This window comes from Poecilia reticulata, chromosome 16 (assembly GCF_904066995.2).
Source record: "Poecilia reticulata chromosome 16, P_reticulata-male-v2, whole genome shotgun sequence".
Taxonomy (NCBI): Eukaryota; Metazoa; Chordata; class Actinopteri; order Cyprinodontiformes; family Poeciliidae; genus Poecilia; species Poecilia reticulata.
In genome coordinates this window covers 20,129,932-20,148,276 of record NC_088845.1, presented here as the reverse complement: position 1 = coordinate 20,148,276, position 18,345 = coordinate 20,129,932, and the positions used below count along the sequence as shown (strand labels likewise).

General features: G+C 37.0%; 2 protein-coding genes across 4 annotated transcripts; one reads left to right on the top strand and one right to left on the bottom strand.

Moving 5' to 3' along the window:
* Nucleotides 1–1,260: 1,260 nt before the first annotated feature.
* LOC103478505 (uncharacterized) lies at nucleotides 1,261–5,951 on the bottom strand. Of its 2 annotated transcripts, XM_008432392.2 has the most exons (9): nucleotides 5,488–5,951; nucleotides 5,125–5,216; nucleotides 4,928–5,000; nucleotides 4,458–4,841; nucleotides 4,264–4,308; nucleotides 4,020–4,140; nucleotides 3,800–3,874; nucleotides 2,953–3,031; nucleotides 1,261–2,843 (listed from the first exon to the last, which is right to left on the bottom strand). In XM_008432392.2, exons 3-9 carry the CDS (start codon nucleotides 4,998–5,000, stop codon nucleotides 2,769–2,771), a joined length of 852 nt encoding a protein of 283 aa, XP_008430614.2. In that variant the 5' UTR covers nucleotides 5,125–5,216; nucleotides 5,488–5,951; the 3' UTR covers nucleotides 1,261–2,768. The 2 variants fall into 2 exon arrangements, with proteins under 2 accessions (XP_008430614.2, XP_008430613.2); XM_008432391.2 differs by having other exon boundaries at nucleotides 5,125–5,950.
* A 4,267-nt stretch (nucleotides 5,952–10,218) lies between these two features.
* On the top strand, nucleotides 10,219–17,715 carry LOC103478506 (TBC1 domain family member 15). 2 transcript variants are annotated; one of them, XM_017309366.2, is made up of 10 exons: nucleotides 10,219–10,866; nucleotides 12,165–12,341; nucleotides 12,500–12,618; nucleotides 14,174–14,277; nucleotides 15,506–15,573; nucleotides 15,650–15,796; nucleotides 16,705–16,795; nucleotides 16,891–17,039; nucleotides 17,128–17,269; nucleotides 17,350–17,715. In XM_017309366.2, the coding sequence occupies exons 1-10, from the start codon at nucleotides 10,653–10,655 to the stop codon at nucleotides 17,516–17,518; spliced, it is 1,380 nt and encodes a 459-aa protein (XP_017164855.1). In that variant the 5' UTR covers nucleotides 10,219–10,652; the 3' UTR covers nucleotides 17,519–17,715. The 2 variants fall into 2 exon arrangements, with proteins under 2 accessions (XP_017164855.1, XP_008430615.1); XM_008432393.3 differs by having other exon boundaries at nucleotides 10,279–10,866; nucleotides 12,165–12,350.
* Nucleotides 17,716–18,345: the final 630 nt, after the last annotated feature.

Genomic DNA, 18,345 nt, shown 5'->3' with positions numbered 1-18,345 from the left:
GTTCAGGCTGTACTTCTCTTCACGTCTTCCTGTGGTTTTGAATAGACGCAAGAATTCTAGAGAAAGCAGAACTCCATTCAAAGATGTTCCTGACTTGGTAATGTGAAAAATAAGTTGCTTGACATAGCTGCCTCCTAATAGTGAAAACAAAGTAAGCAGCACTTGCTGTCCCAAGGTTTATCAGTCAGTTGAATTAAGGGAGATAAAGGGCTAGGTAAGCAAAAACGAAATCTAACATCACAGAACTTATCTACACTAAAAGCAATATTTTTTTATTTTCTTTGCCAAAAAGATTCAAGCAGTTTTATTTTAATCATTATATAATCCATTCCAAGCATCAACATACTCGCAAAATAATGCAGAATGGAAAAAAAAAATGCAGCGTAAGTCACCTGTTATCTAAATTATTATAACAAGCACCCAATGTACATTTTGAAACATTAGTAGCTACGGGGCTTGAACTTTTGCAGTTGTGACTTTTCAAACATTGAAAATGAAACATTTTAACCCAGTGGCACCTTGATTGGTTGCAAGCAGAAGATTCCTCATATGTTTCATTTTGACACAGAAGTTGGAACATTCAAAGTCTAAATGCAGAAAAAGAACAGTCCACGTGGACAAATTCATGTTTCTTACTCAATTACTTTTTCTGTAGCAATAACTGAAAAATACTTAAATAGAATCTGCAGGATTGTATGTAACCTAAGTCTATCAGCACTTTGACTACTAAATACAGAAAGTATAAAATTATTTTTACTAAAAAAACCTTATATAAATTTGAATGCCAGCCATATCCACATAGAAGGGAATGCACACACTTATGTAAGTAAATTGTTTCATCACTATTATTTTCCAAAAATTTTGATTCTTCAATCAAAATGTGAACTTGAATCAGACTAAGTTATTCTAAGAGGTATAATTATTTTTATATATGTATTGTATCCTTCTCCTGAGATGAGGTTTGTGACCAATTTATGATTTAGTCTTAACTTTTAATCAAGTGACTATGCCAGCAAAACCAATAATCATAAATCCAAATATAAATATATGAATAATAAATCTAAGACCTCTTACAACGATGGCCTTTTACATTTTGATGCTTCCTACAAATGCAGGCATAGGACCTTCTGCCAGCACTAACATATTAAGTATTACTTGGCTGAATTATGTCCAAGTAATGTTTTTAGTGTGTTGCTCCTGAGGATAGATGAATGTACACTAAATGGTCATTTTTGAGGTCTTTGTTACTTTAATACTCTGAAAGACGTTAACTGTCCAAGCTGCATCTGCCTTTAAAACAAAAGAAAATTAAATTTTAATTAAACTGTTTGAATTTATAAAAATGATCCACTTTATCCACGTGGTGCTACTGTCCACATGAGACTGGGATAAAATAGGGATGGTAGCTGCATTTGAATCAAAAGAATATATTCATATTTTTTGTCGATGCAAAATTTTACTCTAACCTGATCAGTTGCAGCACAATCTACTATAAATCAACAATTTAAGAAGCTAAAGGATGTTGAACAGGTTTTGCTTCATGAGTTTATAAAATGCAGTGCAGTTTTTAAAAATCATTGGCTGTTTGTGTAATAGAAAATAAGGAAGGTGGTAAAGGTGAAGCATGTCAGATCAGAGCATAACTCTTATCTCCCTGTAATTTTGATGATTCATTGGAATTTTTGTCACCAGATAACTATCACAAACTGATAGCTAGCCGCAGTCCTGTTTAAATTGGAGCAGTTACTGAATTACTGGCAGCAGACCTGCTCTGTAAAGTACTGTAGACATTGTGTTTCAGAAAATAATCCTGCTTCACAGTATGCATTTTAAATCACAACTACAATCCTAAAACTTTAGTTTATTCAAAAATACAGTTCACAATTGTGTGCGTGTGTGTGTGCGTGTGTGTTCAGATGAGACTTTTTTGTCAGATTTAAAGAAGCACCTTTTGAAAATATTTATTAAGCTTTCTGTTAAGCCAACATTTCTGTATTGTAATTTTTTTTATTATTGGTCTAGTATAACATTCTAATCTCTCTCAAATGTCGTGTTTTCATGAACTGTAAGCAGATGGTCATTAAAATTAAAAGGAATAATATCAAAAAATACCATTACTTTGCCTTGTATACATTTATTAATACACTATTTATTCTTCTCCTGTAGCTCTATTACAAAATCTCAAACTCACAATTTGCTTACATTTTCAAAACTGATCTTTTGTATAAAATATAGTTTTTAACATGTTGACTGACAGTAGTTTGCATCAGGTTACAATGTCTTTCATAAAGATAACTCCATGTACACAATGCTATATACTGGACAGTAAAATTAGCATTTTTATTGCCATTTAAAAACAAACATTACTGAAGTTTCTGTTTGTTTTAGTTAACACAGAGACAGCAGAGGGTCTGAAGGTGGCAGACTTTAGTTCTTGAAAGTTCTTATTGAAAACTCAAATAATTCATTACAATCTACACAGCACACCATGTTGTCAGCTCATTTTATATTGTGAGATTCTGGATTTTTTTATTATTATTATTGAAGCTTTGTCAAGTGAGAGTGGAAAGGTTCATCTCTTAGCTGAACTGCATTGGTCACATTGCTGAATAAAGTTCCCTTTTCATTAAACTTTGGAGTTTCCATGCATGTGTTGCAAACCAGTGCATCCTTCTCAATCTAGTTGACACACTTTTAATCCTTCTTATTGCACATATGCATTTGAAAGCTAAATACAATCATTTAGGATGAAAGCAGATGTTTTTTTTCTAAGTCGTATAGTCCACATTTCCATAAATATTGTCTATGGTTCCCACTTGTTGGTCCATCTGATTTGCTGATGTCTAAAAAAAAAAAGGAGAAAATGAGATCAAAGTTAATTTTGGATAACTACTGGACATGCTTTGAGGTATAGTAAGGATTTTAAAATCAATTATGATGGATACAATATACCTCCAGATTCATGTAAACAGGTTCATCAATGACTTTTGCATCTGGAACCAATGTATTTGATGTTTTACGCAATGGTTCACTAGAAAAAGGAAAACATTTAGTTTCAATTTGAGTTAAATTATTGGGTAAATAATTGTGTTTCAAGCTACTAAGCTAAGAAGACAAACTGTATAAATAAAAATCAAACATTCTCAAAGATTTTTTTTCTGTAGTACTCATATTGTGATTTTATTTAATAAGAAAAACCTTATAGCAAACTATCAATTCTACCTACTGATGGCTCAAAAAGCAAAGTGAAGGATTTATAATGGCCTAGTCAAAGTTTGAGCCTAATTTCAATGGAGATGTTATAGCATGGCCTGATACAGGTCATTCATGCTACATCTAGTAGTTTGATAACAGACTCATGATCAGCTGCTCCCACAAATCAGCTAACAGGCATCCATCCGCCTGTTCATGATTTAGCTCCCACTACTTTTTGAAAGCATTGACTTATTTAACTTTGTCCACGGACAATTAAGGGAACTATTACCGTCAATAACGTCGCAGAACCTCACTCAGGAAAAATAATGAACAAATTTTGAAATAATTTTCAAAATTATTTTGAAAATTATCTTTTCAAAATTATTTTGAAAATTATCTTTTCAAAATTATTTTGAAACGTTATTTCAAAATTCTAGCATTTTGAAATAACTTTTTATGTTTATTGAGGTTCTTTAAGGCTAAATTTAAGAAAGTAAAGCTGATGCAGCCTAAGCTGAAGAAATCTGTAAGATGGCAAGTACTTTTTTATAGAATAGTATAATGTAAGAAGATTATCTTGAGATTAAAAAAAAAATAGCAGAACCTTTTGCGTGGGGTTGACAGTGTCCGTTTGAAGTTTGCATAATATCCAGATTCCTGACGTTTCATCATGTGTGACCTGGAATATTGAAGATAATCACAGAGTAGTGATACTCATGATACTCTATTACCAGCTGGGACGTAGTACATATTATATATGTACATGTAAATGTTTATCATTTAATGGTATATTAAATATAACATCAGATAAAATTGATTCTTACCTCTTGTGCATTTTGTAAGCGACTACCACAGCTGCAGCAATGATGAGAAGTCCGAGAAGTGGCAAAAAGATGGCCAGGTACAGCTTTCTGCCATCGTCATGCACATCAGGCATGGCGCTTACTGTGGACAATAGTCACTTTCATTAAAGAAGCCATATTGAAGATTTTGACATGTCCGTTACTAATTGAATAACTAAATGATACATAAAAATATACAAATAACTGAATAAATAACAAAAATTACTTGTTGTAAACACAACTGGGGGATCATCTGTGTGACTTGGGGAACCTGTAAAAAAAGAAAAATGTTTTTGAAGATATTTGGAGAAGTACTGATGTGTGTGACTGCAAACTAGAACGACTCAAATTAATCCAAATCGTGACTGTGACACAAGAAACTTTAAAGGTTTAAACTAGAGAAATAAAAAACATACTAACTTAAATTCTGTCCGTCCACCTTTATGTACACATGGTACTTTTTGAAACTGTAGCTGACGCTCCATCCAGAAACCCGCAGGTAGATTGATGGTTCACCTTCCCTAATATTGAGGATTTGTAGAGAGCAGTTTCCTTTGCTGGCTTCTCCAGTCAGGTTTGTCCTTCTCCGGAAACGTGGATGTATGCACGAGTTGTCAGGATGAAAAGCAAATGCCTGCTTGTCGTTGTCCTTCTCACTGCACCTGCTTTTCCCGTCTGTTTTCCAGTAAACTTTAACATTTGTATTTTGTTCTGGAGGAATTTCAAATGTGCAGGGTATGATTACATTTGAGCCTTTTGTTGCATGTATGGTCTGAGTCACATTTATCTTCCAGCGAGGGTCATCTGTGTTTTAAAAACAAATGGAAAAATGTTTGTCAGGCAATAAACCTTTTGTATACACAAACATACATACATATATATACACAAACCATTAGCTTTTGCGATGTCTTGTGATAGCAGTATCCATATTAGGCTGAGATAAAACAGAATATGCATCTGCATCTGATGAAAGAATGCACATATTTTGGTCAAAATAGGAACAAATATTTTTTAAAAATCCATTTTACAATAGAATCTAATTATAAAAGATCAATTGTATCAATGGTACAGTAGATAAAGTACTCACGGTGGAAACGGCCCAGATGCTGTTGGGAAGGTAGTTTCTCTGGGTCTGAGTGACTTACTGAGCATTGATGTGAAAACTCTAGTGTGGGTTTCCTGTTGCACAGTTAGGTAATAGGTGAAAAAAGGAAGGAGACTAGAACTGAAAAATGACACTGCAGCGTCACCACCTAAACTACAGGAGAACTTTTATTTATGCACTGTGACAAAAAATAACATTGCTTTCAACTTGAATAAAAGCTCCCGCTGCACCTCTGACAGCTCAGTTTGAAGTTTTACCGGTGCATCTCAAATAATGACAATTTTTTTGAAAAGTTTTATATTCTGGTACTCCAGTAATCCAGCAGTAGTGGAGGAGGAGATTAACCTGTGACTCTGCTGAAGTGTTCACAACCCCCATTGCTTTAATAGCAGCCTCGGTTTGCCTCGTAGCAGTACAGTGATGCCACAAAGATTAAAAAAAGGTATTGATACTTTAAGTATGTTTGGGCACGCGCCAAGTCTTATCCGAAAGTGAAGGCTTCTGTGCTGCTACGATCAGTAGACAGACTTGATCCAAACCTTATAAAGAAACGACGGAGAATTGTGCAGAGAAAGATGAGAGACTGAAGATCCAGCGACTCAAACCGAGGCTGCTATTAAACGACAGCATCTGTGCATCTGTGAGCTTCTCTGAAGTTCTAGGATTTTGCTGAGGACACATCATAACATATAAACAGATTTAATTACGTAGCCTTCTTAATGTCACGCCCATATGGGAAAGTGTCCAATTGTGGGCTCCTTTAACTGCTCTCTGACTGATCTGGGTGTCTTTTTTTTTTTTACTCTCTGGAGTGAGCCTCAATAACTCACCAAACTCTGTGGTATTTTTCCACTGCGTGTGTTGCAAGACACAGACTTCACTCTGACAGACAGTGCAAAAGATCCACACGAGTCACAACAGACATGTTTGCTCAGGATTTAGAGCCTAATCTTTTCTGTACTTGATGAGATACAAAAATTCGAGCAATTTTAGTCAAAAAAAAAATATGCCCTTCCCTCTGGAAAATGCAGAACTATATTTTGGATATGTTTTCAGTTTCTCAGCAGTGCATATGAGATGAAAAACTTGGTGTTCTTAATGTTTATTTACTTGTTTATTTCACATAAATAGCTACAGAAAACAATTAATATAGTATCACTTCAGGCAAAACTTTTGATTCTGGTCGGTAAAATTTTTTCTTTAACTTGGCTGGCTTCTAATAATCCAAATTAGTCGTGGGTCAGACAAAATCCCTTATTCCACCCCGACAGTTTGCAACATTTTAGAGCAGTGGTCTCAAACTCCAGCTGGTGTCTTGTAGCTGTCTCTCTGCTTCAGCTCACCTGGTTCCAACATTAGCTCTTGAGCAGAGCTCTGTAGAGCTTTACTGCGTGGAAGTGAGGCAGTCGCATCATTTAATTCAAATGTGAAGAACAAGGGACACAGTTAAAATCTGCAGGACTCTGGCCCTCCAGGGTTTCAGAGTCAAACAGACACAAAACAAACAAGTTTGCTTCCATTAAACACAATATTTACAGACACAAGACAACCATTAAATGGATACGATGGATATTAGGAGATAATATAATACACAAAGAGCAGCATAAGGATTTTTCGATTGTGAGAATATAATCTATAATACACACTTCTTAACTATAAGTGTAAAAATCAACAGAATTAATAGAAAAAAGGGCTTTCAAACATCCATCTATGTGTTAATCTATATATTGTTATAACTACTGATGAAGATCCTGAAATTAATATGCTCTTCAGTAATGTTATTTCTTTTTTAATGTATGTGTGCGTGTGCGTGTGCACGTGTGTGTGTGTGTGTGTGTGTGTGTGTGTGTGTGTGTGTGTGTGTGTGTGCGTGCGGGGGTGGGGGTGCGTATGTGGGTGTGTGTGTGTGTGTGAATAAATTATTATCAGGTTAATACATATCTCTTGTATCTGCTCAGCACTGCTGTAGTATTAGTCTTTTTTTTTTTATAACTTATTTATATTACTTTTTATTGCCTAGAAGTTCATTTCTGGTTATTTATTTATTCTTCTCTCATAAAACACATTTTCAAACTATGTCACACAGGAGCAAATATGATATGATAAAAAGGTTAAATTTAAAAAAAAAACAATCTATAAGATACATTTTTAACACAGTTAATGGATAGGAGTTTACATCTGGTAATAATGTCTTTTATAATGATAAATTCATGTACACAACACAAAATACTGGACAGTAACATGAGCGTTTCTCATTCCTGTTTAAAAACAAGCATTACTAAACCTTCTGTTTGTCTTTGGTTAATGTCCGACTGAGACACAGCAGAGAGGCTGAAGGTGGCAGACTTTAGTTCTCAATGCTTGAAAGTCCTGTTTGTTACATTCACAACACATAATGTTGTCAGGTGATTTTATATGTGTGAGATGCTGAACTTCCTGTTTTTAAATCTTGCTCAAGTCAAGGAGGATAAGTTCATCTGATAGCCAAAGTTCATTGCTCACATTGCTGATGTTATGACCCATCTGGAGGTGGCCGGGTCACAACATGAAGGATCCATCCTCTTCAGATCTCAAGCAGCCAACAGAGACAAAGTTTAACATTATATAATGTTTATTTTTTTAAAAAGATGTAATTTTGAATGAGATGATACAACAAGTGGAATATATGGCTTCAGAGTGAGCTGTAGTGCTGAAAACAATAAACGAAAGGAAGCTAAAACATACCTATTGGAAAGTAAATAAACAAAATGACAAAAACTTACTTCCCTAATTCAGAAAAACGTGAGAAACTTAGCAAACATGAACGGCAACAAACAAACTCCAAGAACTTTAACAAAGAGTTTTTCACAAACAGTGTGGCCGGTTGAGATGAGCTGAGGATGGATGGCAGGAAGTCCGCATCAGCAGTTTTCACCTCTGGCACCAATTGGACGTCTCCACCGTGTTCTAGGAGCCAATCAGGGACGGGCACCTGCACATTCATGTTTGTATAAGTAAGATTATGATGCCAGCCGCAACAGCTGAATAAAGCATGATGTCTAAGCACTAATGTGAAAACTTGTTGCACAGCTGGGCAATATGTGAAAAAGGAAGGCAGCTGTGACTGAAAAATGACTCTGCAGCATCTCCACCAAAACTGCAGAAGAACTTTTACCCATTTATGGTGCCAAAAATAACCTTGCTTTTAGCTTCAGTTGGCATTGAAATAAATCAGGTTGAATTAGTTTGAAGTTTTACAGCTGCAGGTGTATATCAGACATAACCACACGAGTCCCTCTGTTTGCAATGAATTTATATGTGTGTTCCACTTTTGAATTGAATTACTGAGAGAAATTCATGTTTTATTAATATTCTAGTTCATTGAGCTTCACGGTAATACTTTATTTGATGGGGTGTGCATAAGACTGACATTACTTTACACATTAAAGTGACATTATTTACAGAATCATGCAAAGTTGGCTCTTTTAATGGACTTTCAATGCAACTTTTAGAGCCACTTTGCATTAAAAGTGTCATTATTTACCGACTGACACTTCATGACAACAGTCAAACATTCATAAAGACTCCTTTATGTTCATGACGGTGTCATTTCAGCCTTTCCCACTTTACCCACTTTCATTCTGTAGAAATCAAATTGAAATCAACAAATATAGAGAAGTAATAAGAAAATCATAAATTACATATTTCTTGTTGTATTTTGAGACTTGGAAGGTGTTGCTCATCAGCAGCACTAAATTATGTGTTTAAAACCGAGCTAGTTGGTTTTGCTGGCTGAATGATCATACATTCTGTAAAAATGAACATGCAAGACAAAATGTTATTTGGCTCTAACGTGTATGTGAACTACAGTGAGGTGATAATTTGCTGGCTTTCACTGAATAAATAAGTTCTGTAACCACCAACCCTCTCAGGGAGTGCTGTGAAGCGTGTAAGTTTGATCTGTCAAGAGGAAGTAAACAAACTAAGGGGTGTTTCAAGTTACCAAACTGATGTGGTTCTACAAAAAGCTTGAAACTGCTGTACAGTTGAACTTCAGGCAGCCTAAGCAGGTTTTTCTGTGCAGCCTTCATGTTTTCAGATCATTTTGAAATGACCTTTGCAATAGTCATTTTTGTGCTTTGTTATCACATGTGTATCTTTCTTTGCTCTGCAGCAAACTGGAATTCTTTCGATGTTGTCGCCTTCTGACCTCCGGCATATAGACTGCAGCTTCTTCACTGCCCAGCACTAAACTCGGTTTAGAAAAGGCTTTCACACATACTGACTTGAGCTGCTAAGAAATATGACAGCATTTTTGTTTCTGCAATTTCTTTTTCATACAAACTCAGGAAGTGGAGAAATATCCGTATTTATCGTCAAAATGACTCAAGATAAAAAAGGTCAAGGTTACATAACATGATACGTAGTTTTTTGTTTTTTTTTTGCTTCATTTTACAAACGAATATCCGCAAAGACTGGCGTGTATTTGTACTCGTTCATTTTATCTGTCAAAGGTTTTTTTTAAGGTTAACCCTGACCTTCTTTTGCAAACAGCCAGATGTTGACGCTGAACGGTCTTTCCTCAAAGTCTTTACAGCTCAATGGAAATTTTGATTTCAACGTCAAATTATTTTTTTTCTCTTTGAGCGCTATTTTCAGTTTGGTCCTTGTGTTGATCTCATTCAGTGGAATGGGAGTAATTTTTATGTGATTAGTCATTTACCACTGAACTATGACTCTTTAAAATACCAAACAAAACAAAACAAAACAACAACAACAAAAAACACCCGACATTAAAAAAGTAGTTGTGCTTTCAAAAAATTGATAATGTAGGTTTTTTTCTTTCAACACATTTTTACAGCAGTCAGGATTCTGTGAAGACAATTTGTCCTTAGTTCTTTTTTCAAGTTCTATTAAATTAACCTTCATACCTCAACCTCTTCTCCCCCATTTCCCAAAAAACTTGTAATCAGGATTGTCAATACATTTATTGCAGGTTCCATATATTCATTGTTATATGCTGCAGGGGCTAAAAACGACTATAGGCCATAATTATTGATGTCAGTGTTGATCCTCCATATATTAGTAATCAGTTACACTGCTATTTTTTTCTCTCTTTTTTTTGTTTGTTTTGTTATTAAATAAAAACGTGTACATTTCTCGCTTTAAATACTTCTAATTATTGTCAGTGTGTAATTACGTCGTAACGCCACTAGATGGGGGCAGTGCGACATCCATGCTGCTCCCCTGGTGAACTTTGGATCATAAGGAGGGACTCCACCTGGAATGTGGGCTAAACTTTAAAGGTACAGTCATATGACTCCCAGTTGCATGAATGTGAGAAAAACAGAGCTGAAAATGCTCCCTGGGGAGATTTTGGGTGTGTTTTTTTGTGGGCCGGATCTTGACCCTGTGGGAGCTGACGCTTGGCCCTCTTTAGCGCTGATCCCATAAGACGATGGGTGTCGGGAGTAAAATTCCCGGGATGACGGCAAAACTTTAGTGCGTGATCGCAAAATCTACATACATGCATGGAAGATTTGCACTCTAACGGGAAGCCGCCAGTGACGGTAAGGGAAGATCCGGGCAGCATGAGCCGACAACAGGCAGAGATCCCCCCACGGAGGAGAGTAGCGGCGGTGAGCGCTGCCGCTCTATCCGCCTCACGGCTTACCTTACCCGGGGTCATGGACGCAGAGGGGAGGGTCGACGAGTCCAGACTGAGGATGCACATCTTCAAGAACGGTAGGTCACTGTAAGCATGGTTAAAAGCTGAAAATAATATTGCAAGTTTAAGTCAACATTGAAAAGTTATTTAATTTTAAATAGTAATAACATATTTCAAGGGTGAATGTAATTCTTAAACCGTTTTTAAATATGATTTTATGTTGTGGGGGTTATAGTAAACTATTGGTTTTCAAATAAAAGCGAGTCTTTGTTAATGTGCAGCTCATTCATGATGCAGCTGCACCAACAACACTTTCTCACACAGATAAAAACCCTGAGAGGTTTTACATGTGAACTCAATGTTGAACTACAGTATCAGTGGTTTTCTTGTGCTCAACATCCTTATCAACAACTTTATATCGTGCCAATGCTTTTTACTTGAGGTTTGTTTATTTTTGCTTTTTACTTGAGGTTTGTTTATTTGTATAGCAAGCTCTATAAAATTACAAAACAAAAAAAAACTTTATACCACATCTACCTTACAGATGAATGTGCAGTCTGAAGAATTCAACCAATATTATCTCTGTTCAGATGCACTGTGACCCTTTTGATCCCAACACCAGGAAGTCAAGTGATGCTTTGCTTCAGGCATTTTGTTTGAGTCACAATCAAACCATTCTCCTAATAAGTCTGAGATTTCTTTGTACGTACATCAGATTGCCCTGGGGGCAGAGTAACCCAGCGTGACCACTGTGATAAAATCATAGAATTTATTTCTATTCATTAAGGAATCTCTGATATAAGAAAACGGAAATCTCAAATATGAGAGCTAAGCATGCAACAGTACCTCCGGATGCAGCAGAGTGTAAGTTCCACCTGGACTCGTTAAGAAAAGCAGGCGGCAGACATCAGAAGTTACCAAAGAGGCTGTGGGACGCCACATCACATGTCTAGCAGGAATGTTACAGCTTCCCCTCCGTTTCTGAGGCCTCACTGAACAGCTCTGCCTTAAGATAACCAAAAGAAGATCCAATTTTCTACATTTTTTGGAACAATTCTTTTACTTTTTATTAATTTAGCCTAGGATGATTTTTTTTTCCCCAAGAACAAGACATGTGTCACTTTGTTCTTTACCTAACGTATCCATTTTTCAAGGATTATTATTGGCTAGCCAAAGATATTCAACTGTATCAACCCCTTGTGTTGGCCTGCAAAAAGTATTTCCTTCTTGAATTACATTTAAGGGCTGCAAATGATTCACACGCTGTACTTTGAACACACCTTCCTTAACGTTTGTTTACTTTTGTTAACCGAAGTCTTGTACTTCCTATGTCCTCTCACTAGATGGATTCAACTGTCTTTTTTTTTGGGTCTAGGTGGTGTGGCTCCATCAGAGCGAGGCCTGGCTTGGCGTTTCCTGTTTGGCATGTTCCCATGCAGCTCCACCGCACTGGAGCGGTCCTTGCTGCGGGAGCAGTTGTTGGTACGTTACCAGGTCATGAAAAGGAAGTGGCAGCAGTGTCTTCCCTCATCAGTGCGGATGCAGCTCAACGGTACTGATGGTAAAGGTCCAAACATGCACAAACTCTGATATTAAGGGGAAGCAGAGGACTTTTATTTCCTCTCTGACTCCTTTTGGCTCAATCTGTCTCACCTCCACCAAATCAAATTTCCTTTCTGCCCCCTAAACACTTGTGCCGATGTGACCCAGCCGAGTTGCTCGCAGCGGTTCGGTACTTTGACCAGAGGGAGGCACAAACCCAGCAGCAGGACCAGGACCAGTCTGAGGAGGTGAAGGACAGACTGGCATTCTTGGAGCTTCAAGCTCAGGTTGATACAGTTATTATTTACATGACTAAATGTCTTATACGTGTTGGTTTAGATCAGAGGTTCCCAAACTGTGGGGCGCGCCCCCTAGAGGGGGCGCCGTGCCATTGCAGGGGGGCGCGGGAAGCTTTCTGGATGAAAAAAAAAAAAACACGAACGCTTTATGCGCTGGGTTTTTACCTTAGAATGGCCAACTCTCTGTTATTCTTATGTCAATTTGATGCAGTAGGGGCTTCCACACTTCCCATATCTGTGTCCTATATCACTTTTATCAGCAATTAAAACTGTTTAATCCGTTGTTAACATGTGGTAATCTGTTTTTCCGAGCCGCCTTTAAACGCAACATAAGGGCTAAGACGCTCGCGCTGGGTTTACACCTGTGCGGCAGTGAAGGAGACCTGCTGCTGCTGTGCAGAGCTACGCAGGTGTGTTAGAATCATGGCAGCAAACCAGCAAAACACTAAGAACTTTTCACAGTTTTTCCGCCAAACTAACCGACTGAGTTGAGTAAAGCTGTTGGATGCAGGTAAAGTTAGCTAAAAGATGACTAGCTAATATCAATACATCACCTTAAGCTTAACAAGTAGCCTGTAGGCTACTGATGTTGTTGTCTATGCTCAGCTACGTACATTCATTTTGCCCCCCAAAAAGTCGATCCCTTTGCCCCCGCGTCGTTCAACCAGACAGCTATTTCTAATCCTTAGGGGGACCCAGAAAATGTTACGCTCTTTTAACCTGGGCGTGGTGACGTTGATCTGTTTAGGAAAGCGACCAAACAGGATCTAATTATGTTAAACAAATTGTCATTTATTTACTCATGTATTGTTTGACATCTCCTAAACCCTGAAGGTGAGGCAGCTCCAGCTCATGTTGGGTCATGTCCTCTCATTCCAGCAGCCTACTGTCTTCAACCCTTTTTTTTTTAACGTAAAAAGAGAGTATATAGGAAATAACATAATTTTATTCAAACATAACAAGCTGAAATCAAATCAAGTGATATTCATATAAATTGACAGATACAAAATTCCAAGAAATTAAACCTATATCTTTACAGTCAGTCACGTGACCCAGTTTTATCTAGGAAAGGGATTTTGCTACTGTGGTTTGCAACCAAAGCAGCTCCGATTGAGCACATAATCAATTAAAGAGTGATGAAAGTCCCATTCAATACAATAAAAACATCAGTAGAAGTTTTTTTGAAACTGAATGTTGTCACAACCCAAACTTCTTGTCAGAACCAACTTTTTTTGGTTCTGACAAAAGAAGACTTAAAGCTGCAACTGCAGGGAAGAAAAAAAAAAGATTCTGCATAGTATTGAGCCAAGGGCAGTGAATGCAAAAGTATGTCATGTTTTTAGACTTTTATTTCAAAAATTTTTAAATGTGTTTAATTCTCCTTACACTTGGCATTTATCCACTACTGCAGTACAAAGAAAAATTCAAAGTTTATGGTTGTAAAGAGACTAATTATTAAAAATATCGAGGCATGTGAAAGATTTTTCAAAGCGCATTGAGACAACTTTTTATTAACTTAGTTTTTAAACATTTTTTTTAACAGATATTGTTTGAGCGCATCACGTTTGACCTGGAGGAGCTACGGGAAGCCACACGAATCATTGACAAGGATGTTCCCCGCACAAGCAGAGACCTGAGCTTCTACCAGTGAGGGTTTTTTTTTCCTGTAATTATTGTGCTTGTCTTTATCAAATTCTGCGCTTTTGGGAATCTGCCGAGTAATTTTTTGATGAGGTGAAGGTAGAAATGTCACAAAGATAAAGAAGCACCACTGACCATTTGAGCCAACTTGACATCTCTCTTGAACAAGGTGTGTCTTGTTTGAGATTAGTCATGCATCCTCAATTTACTGTCCAAGTGTAAATTTGAGTTCTAGTTACAGTCAGTGAGCGCTGATGCAATTTATTTGTCTACCCATGAAAATACATGACAGATACTGTCAAAAATCTGGACTCGTTACACTTTTGTGTGTCTAGAACTCTGACTATAGTTCTTTGGATGTTTTCATTATTGAATTTGATATTTTTTGTCATGATTTGGTGTGTTTGGGTTTTTAGAATTTCTTTGTGGTTTATATGTTCTCGGTCTAGTCATATTCCTTTCAGGTCTCCGTATTTATTATTGCTCAATATTTCTCATTCTCATCATTTTTGTTTTAAAGGTCTTGCCGTACATGTTCTTTCTTTTGTATTTAGCTTTCTTCAGTTATTCTTGTGGCCCTTTCCTAGTTTAGCCTCTTTGTGTTTATTATTAATATACCTTCAGTCTGCCTGTTTACCTTTTCCTGTCACCTCTGCTAACTGTTCTTGCTGTTTTATGGAATTACCAGTTTTAAAATTTTCCTAAACTTTCATTGGTATTCGACAGGTTGATGCAACGACAAGTTAAATGTTTCTTTTTCACCTAAATGCGAGAATCTTTGCCCAATACTGAGGATAAAAATACAAAGGGCACAGATTACAGACAGTCTGCAGAATGGTGGTATTACCTTTGAATTTTCATTATTTCCTAATTATTTTAAACTACCGTAAAATTAAGATTTAAGAAATTGGCATTCTTCTTCTCAGGAAAGTCTAGATTTTTAAAACATTTTATGTCTGCATATCTGTGCCTTCCTTTCATTGCGCCTGACTTTTCTCGCAGTCCTTTAAGCAGAATATGATTCCAGCAGCTAGAATCCTAATTGTCACCAAAAAAAAGAAAAAAAGATTGGGGGGCAAAAGATGTGGGCAGATTGTCATAAATAACAGCAAAATATACTAAAAACATTTCTTTTGCAATTTCAGGAGGAGGATATATATATAGTTTGTGTCTAATATACTGAGACATTATAAACTTTACAGATCTTCCACTTGTCATTTGTTATTGTCCGCAGAGATGAAGGTTTAGGGAATCTGTTGGTCCTGAGAGACATCCTCATCACTTATGCTGCTTTTCATCCAGGTAATCAGACAGAATCAGCCCAAACTAAAGTTTATTTTTCCTCTGATGACTTTCTGTCTCCTTGTTGTTATGGCAGAGGTTAGCTACGCCCAGGGAATGAATGACCTGTGCAGCAGGTTCCTGGAGGTCCTTGACTCTGAGGTGGACACCTTCTGGAGTTTTTCCTCCTACATGGAGAAGTTCTCCAGGGATTTCATGGCTGACGGCTTACACAGAAAAATAGGTGAGACGAACACAAAGAAAAAGCTATTTTGTTTGTAGCAAATGTCACAGCACCAGCATAATTAGTTTGTGTCGTGCAGTATTTCTTTTTGACATAACTTATTTCTTGCTTTAGAAAGAACTTTGCACTATTCTATCGGACTCAACACAACCTAATATAATTATTCAAGACGGTAAATGTGTGTTCATTTTAAAAGCCTAATTAAAAAGGTCTGCTTAAATGTAAATGCTTGTTATGGAAGATTTAGACTGATTAGAGAGTCGCTTTTTTTCCTCAGAGATTCTCACATTTTGACAAGTTAGTTCAGAAAAATAACCAGAACTCCAAAAATATTTGGACTCTCTCTCTCTAAGTATCACATTGATAAATGTATATACCACTCACAACTCTCATCAGCAGCACTTCTTGCATGAATGCTGCCAAGACCGAGCCCGTCCTTCTGCACCCTGAAAATATCAGGATTCTGATTATCAGAAAATTCAGATTTCCACCTTTCTCAATTTTCACAAAACAAAAATTATTTTAAAGAATGTATTAAAAGTCTATACCAGATTAGTTAATGCATGATCACACAATTTTGTTTTCATATTGGGCTCTGTATAATTGGTCCTTATTTTCACATAATGGAGCTACACATAATATAAAAATGATTTTATGAAACCTTGTACTGTATGTGCCCAAGATCTCGTGATGATGTTTTGTTCCCAATTTCAACTGCAAAATACATTTGAGACCTCTAGTGGTTAAACACAGTAAATGACATTTTCCTTGAGAGCATTTACTGTCTGCCTTCACTGCCAAACAGAGAAGTTTCTGAGTGGCAGAATGTCGATCTGAAAGTTCAAATGAAGTCTCTTGCTTTGAATGACTTTGACTTGAGCTGGAAACGTTTCTTTAATGTCTTCCAGAGCTGGAGGCTGCTCTGTTGAAGGAGCTGGACCCTCCGCTTTATGCTCATCTGGTCAAAGACAACATGGAAAGTCTTACATTTTGCCACAGGTAGCGCATTTGTATTTTTGTTTTAATGACTTTGTTGTTTCATTTTAACGTGAAACCGTATCTTTAAATCTTTGGCTTATATTCTTTCTGTTAAGGTGGCTGCTGCTGGGCTTTCAAAGAGAGTTTGAACACAGTGATGCACTGCGTTTGTTTGAAATCCTGAGCTGTGACCATCTGGAGCTGATCTCACAGCAGGTTGACCGCGCTCGATATCAGGAGAGACTGGACCAAAAACACCACACAGGTGAAACGCCGGGTAAAAAGCAGAATACTTGAAGTTCTCCCGTAAAACGCCTGACGTTGCCGTATCTTCGCCTTACGATGTTTTCCAGAGGACACATCGGAGTCACCACGGCAAACCTTCAACACAGACTTCACCTTCGAGCTCTTCATCTGTGCAGCCATCCTGCTGGATAACAGAGAGTCTCTGCTGCGGTGCCAAGACGACGTGCAGCTGATCCAGTTCACCAGCAGGTTCGATCCTGCGGCTCCTGTGGGACATATTTGGGCATGTTTGTCTTTTCGGTGTATAAAAAATACTTTCTTCTTTGCAGTCTTCAGGGAAAACTGGACCTGAGCAGCACTTTGGAGAAAGCAGAGAGCCATTTCTACAACTACTGCAAGCGGTGTGCGTGGGATTATATGAATGGGCACTGCCGAGAAAACAGTAACAAACCCGAAGACTTCTTTTATCAACTCCGTAGTTTGTTTGTCCTAAAGTGACAGCTTTCTCAGTAGCTACAGAATGACAGTTTTCTTCTGACATTTAAAAAAAAAACAAAAAAAAAAACCACTTGTTCAATGCTGCTTAATTGCTTATAATTACTAGTAATGTACAGTATTTATTGAAAGTTATTCTACAACTGTTGTAAGTTATCGTGTTTACAAATGTTAACAGCATTAAAAAGTCTAAAGCTTAATGGTTTTATGAATTTTGTACGTGAATTATCACTTTATAAAATAGGGGTATGCTGTTATGCAACAGCCCCGGATCAGCAATGTGTAGATGTGGTCTGTCCCAACAGCTGCTGTCTAAAAAAAAAAAACAAAAAAAAAACCGGTGGCTATATTTAAGGCCAGATGGCAAATGTGTTGGAGAGGCCAGTGCAGCGAGAATAGACCATGTAGTAACAGGGAAGTGAAATACACACCCACTGCGCCTTACAGAAGGAGTCTTGCAAAAGGACTTTCACTCCTTAAACTTTTCCTCATTTTGTCACATTGCAACCTTGATGTGTTTTATTTTGGTTTCTTTTATGTTAGAGACCAACACAAAGTGGTCCATAATTGTAAAGCCAAGTCAACAAATTATAAATGGCTACAAACAAAAATGTAAGCGTCACGTTTGTATTCAGTCCTTTTCACAAACATGTGCCATAGAAACTCAATAAAAAATTTAAAAAAAAAACAAATTGAGAGATTGCGTAGGTGTAATTTAATCTCAGTATACAACAGCTGATCCTATAGAGCCTCAATTATTTGTTGATGAACTAAATTCAAATGCATACCACATTTCAGATTTTAAAAACTTTTGAAAACATGTGCTATGC

What these genes read in the sequence shown, in the direction of transcription:
- LOC103478505 (XM_008432392.2), bottom strand. Translation starts at nt 5,000, where the DNA reads ATGCAGATGCATATTCTGTTTTATCTCAGCCTAATATGGATACTGCTA. An exon ending in AGACATCGCAAAAGCTAATG is followed by an intron (nt 4,842 to 4,927) that starts GTTTGTGTATAT and finishes TTTAAAACACAG; the next exon opens with ATGACCCTCGCTGGAAGATA. An exon ending in GGTGGACGGACAGAATTTAA is followed by an intron (nt 4,309 to 4,457) that starts GTTAGTATGTTT and finishes CTTTTTTTACAG; the next exon opens with GTTCCCCAAGTCACACAGAT.
- LOC103478506 (XM_008432393.3), top strand. Translation starts at nt 10,653, where the DNA reads ATGGAAGATTTGCACTCTAACGGGAAGCCGCCAGTGACGGTAAGGGAA. An exon ending in TTATGCTGCTTTTCATCCAG is followed by an intron (nt 15,574 to 15,649) that starts GTAATCAGACAG and finishes TTGTTATGGCAG; the next exon opens with AGGTTAGCTACGCCCAGGGA. An exon ending in CGGCTTACACAGAAAAATAG is followed by an intron (nt 15,797 to 16,704) that starts GTGAGACGAACA and finishes AATGTCTTCCAG; the next exon opens with AGCTGGAGGCTGCTCTGTTG.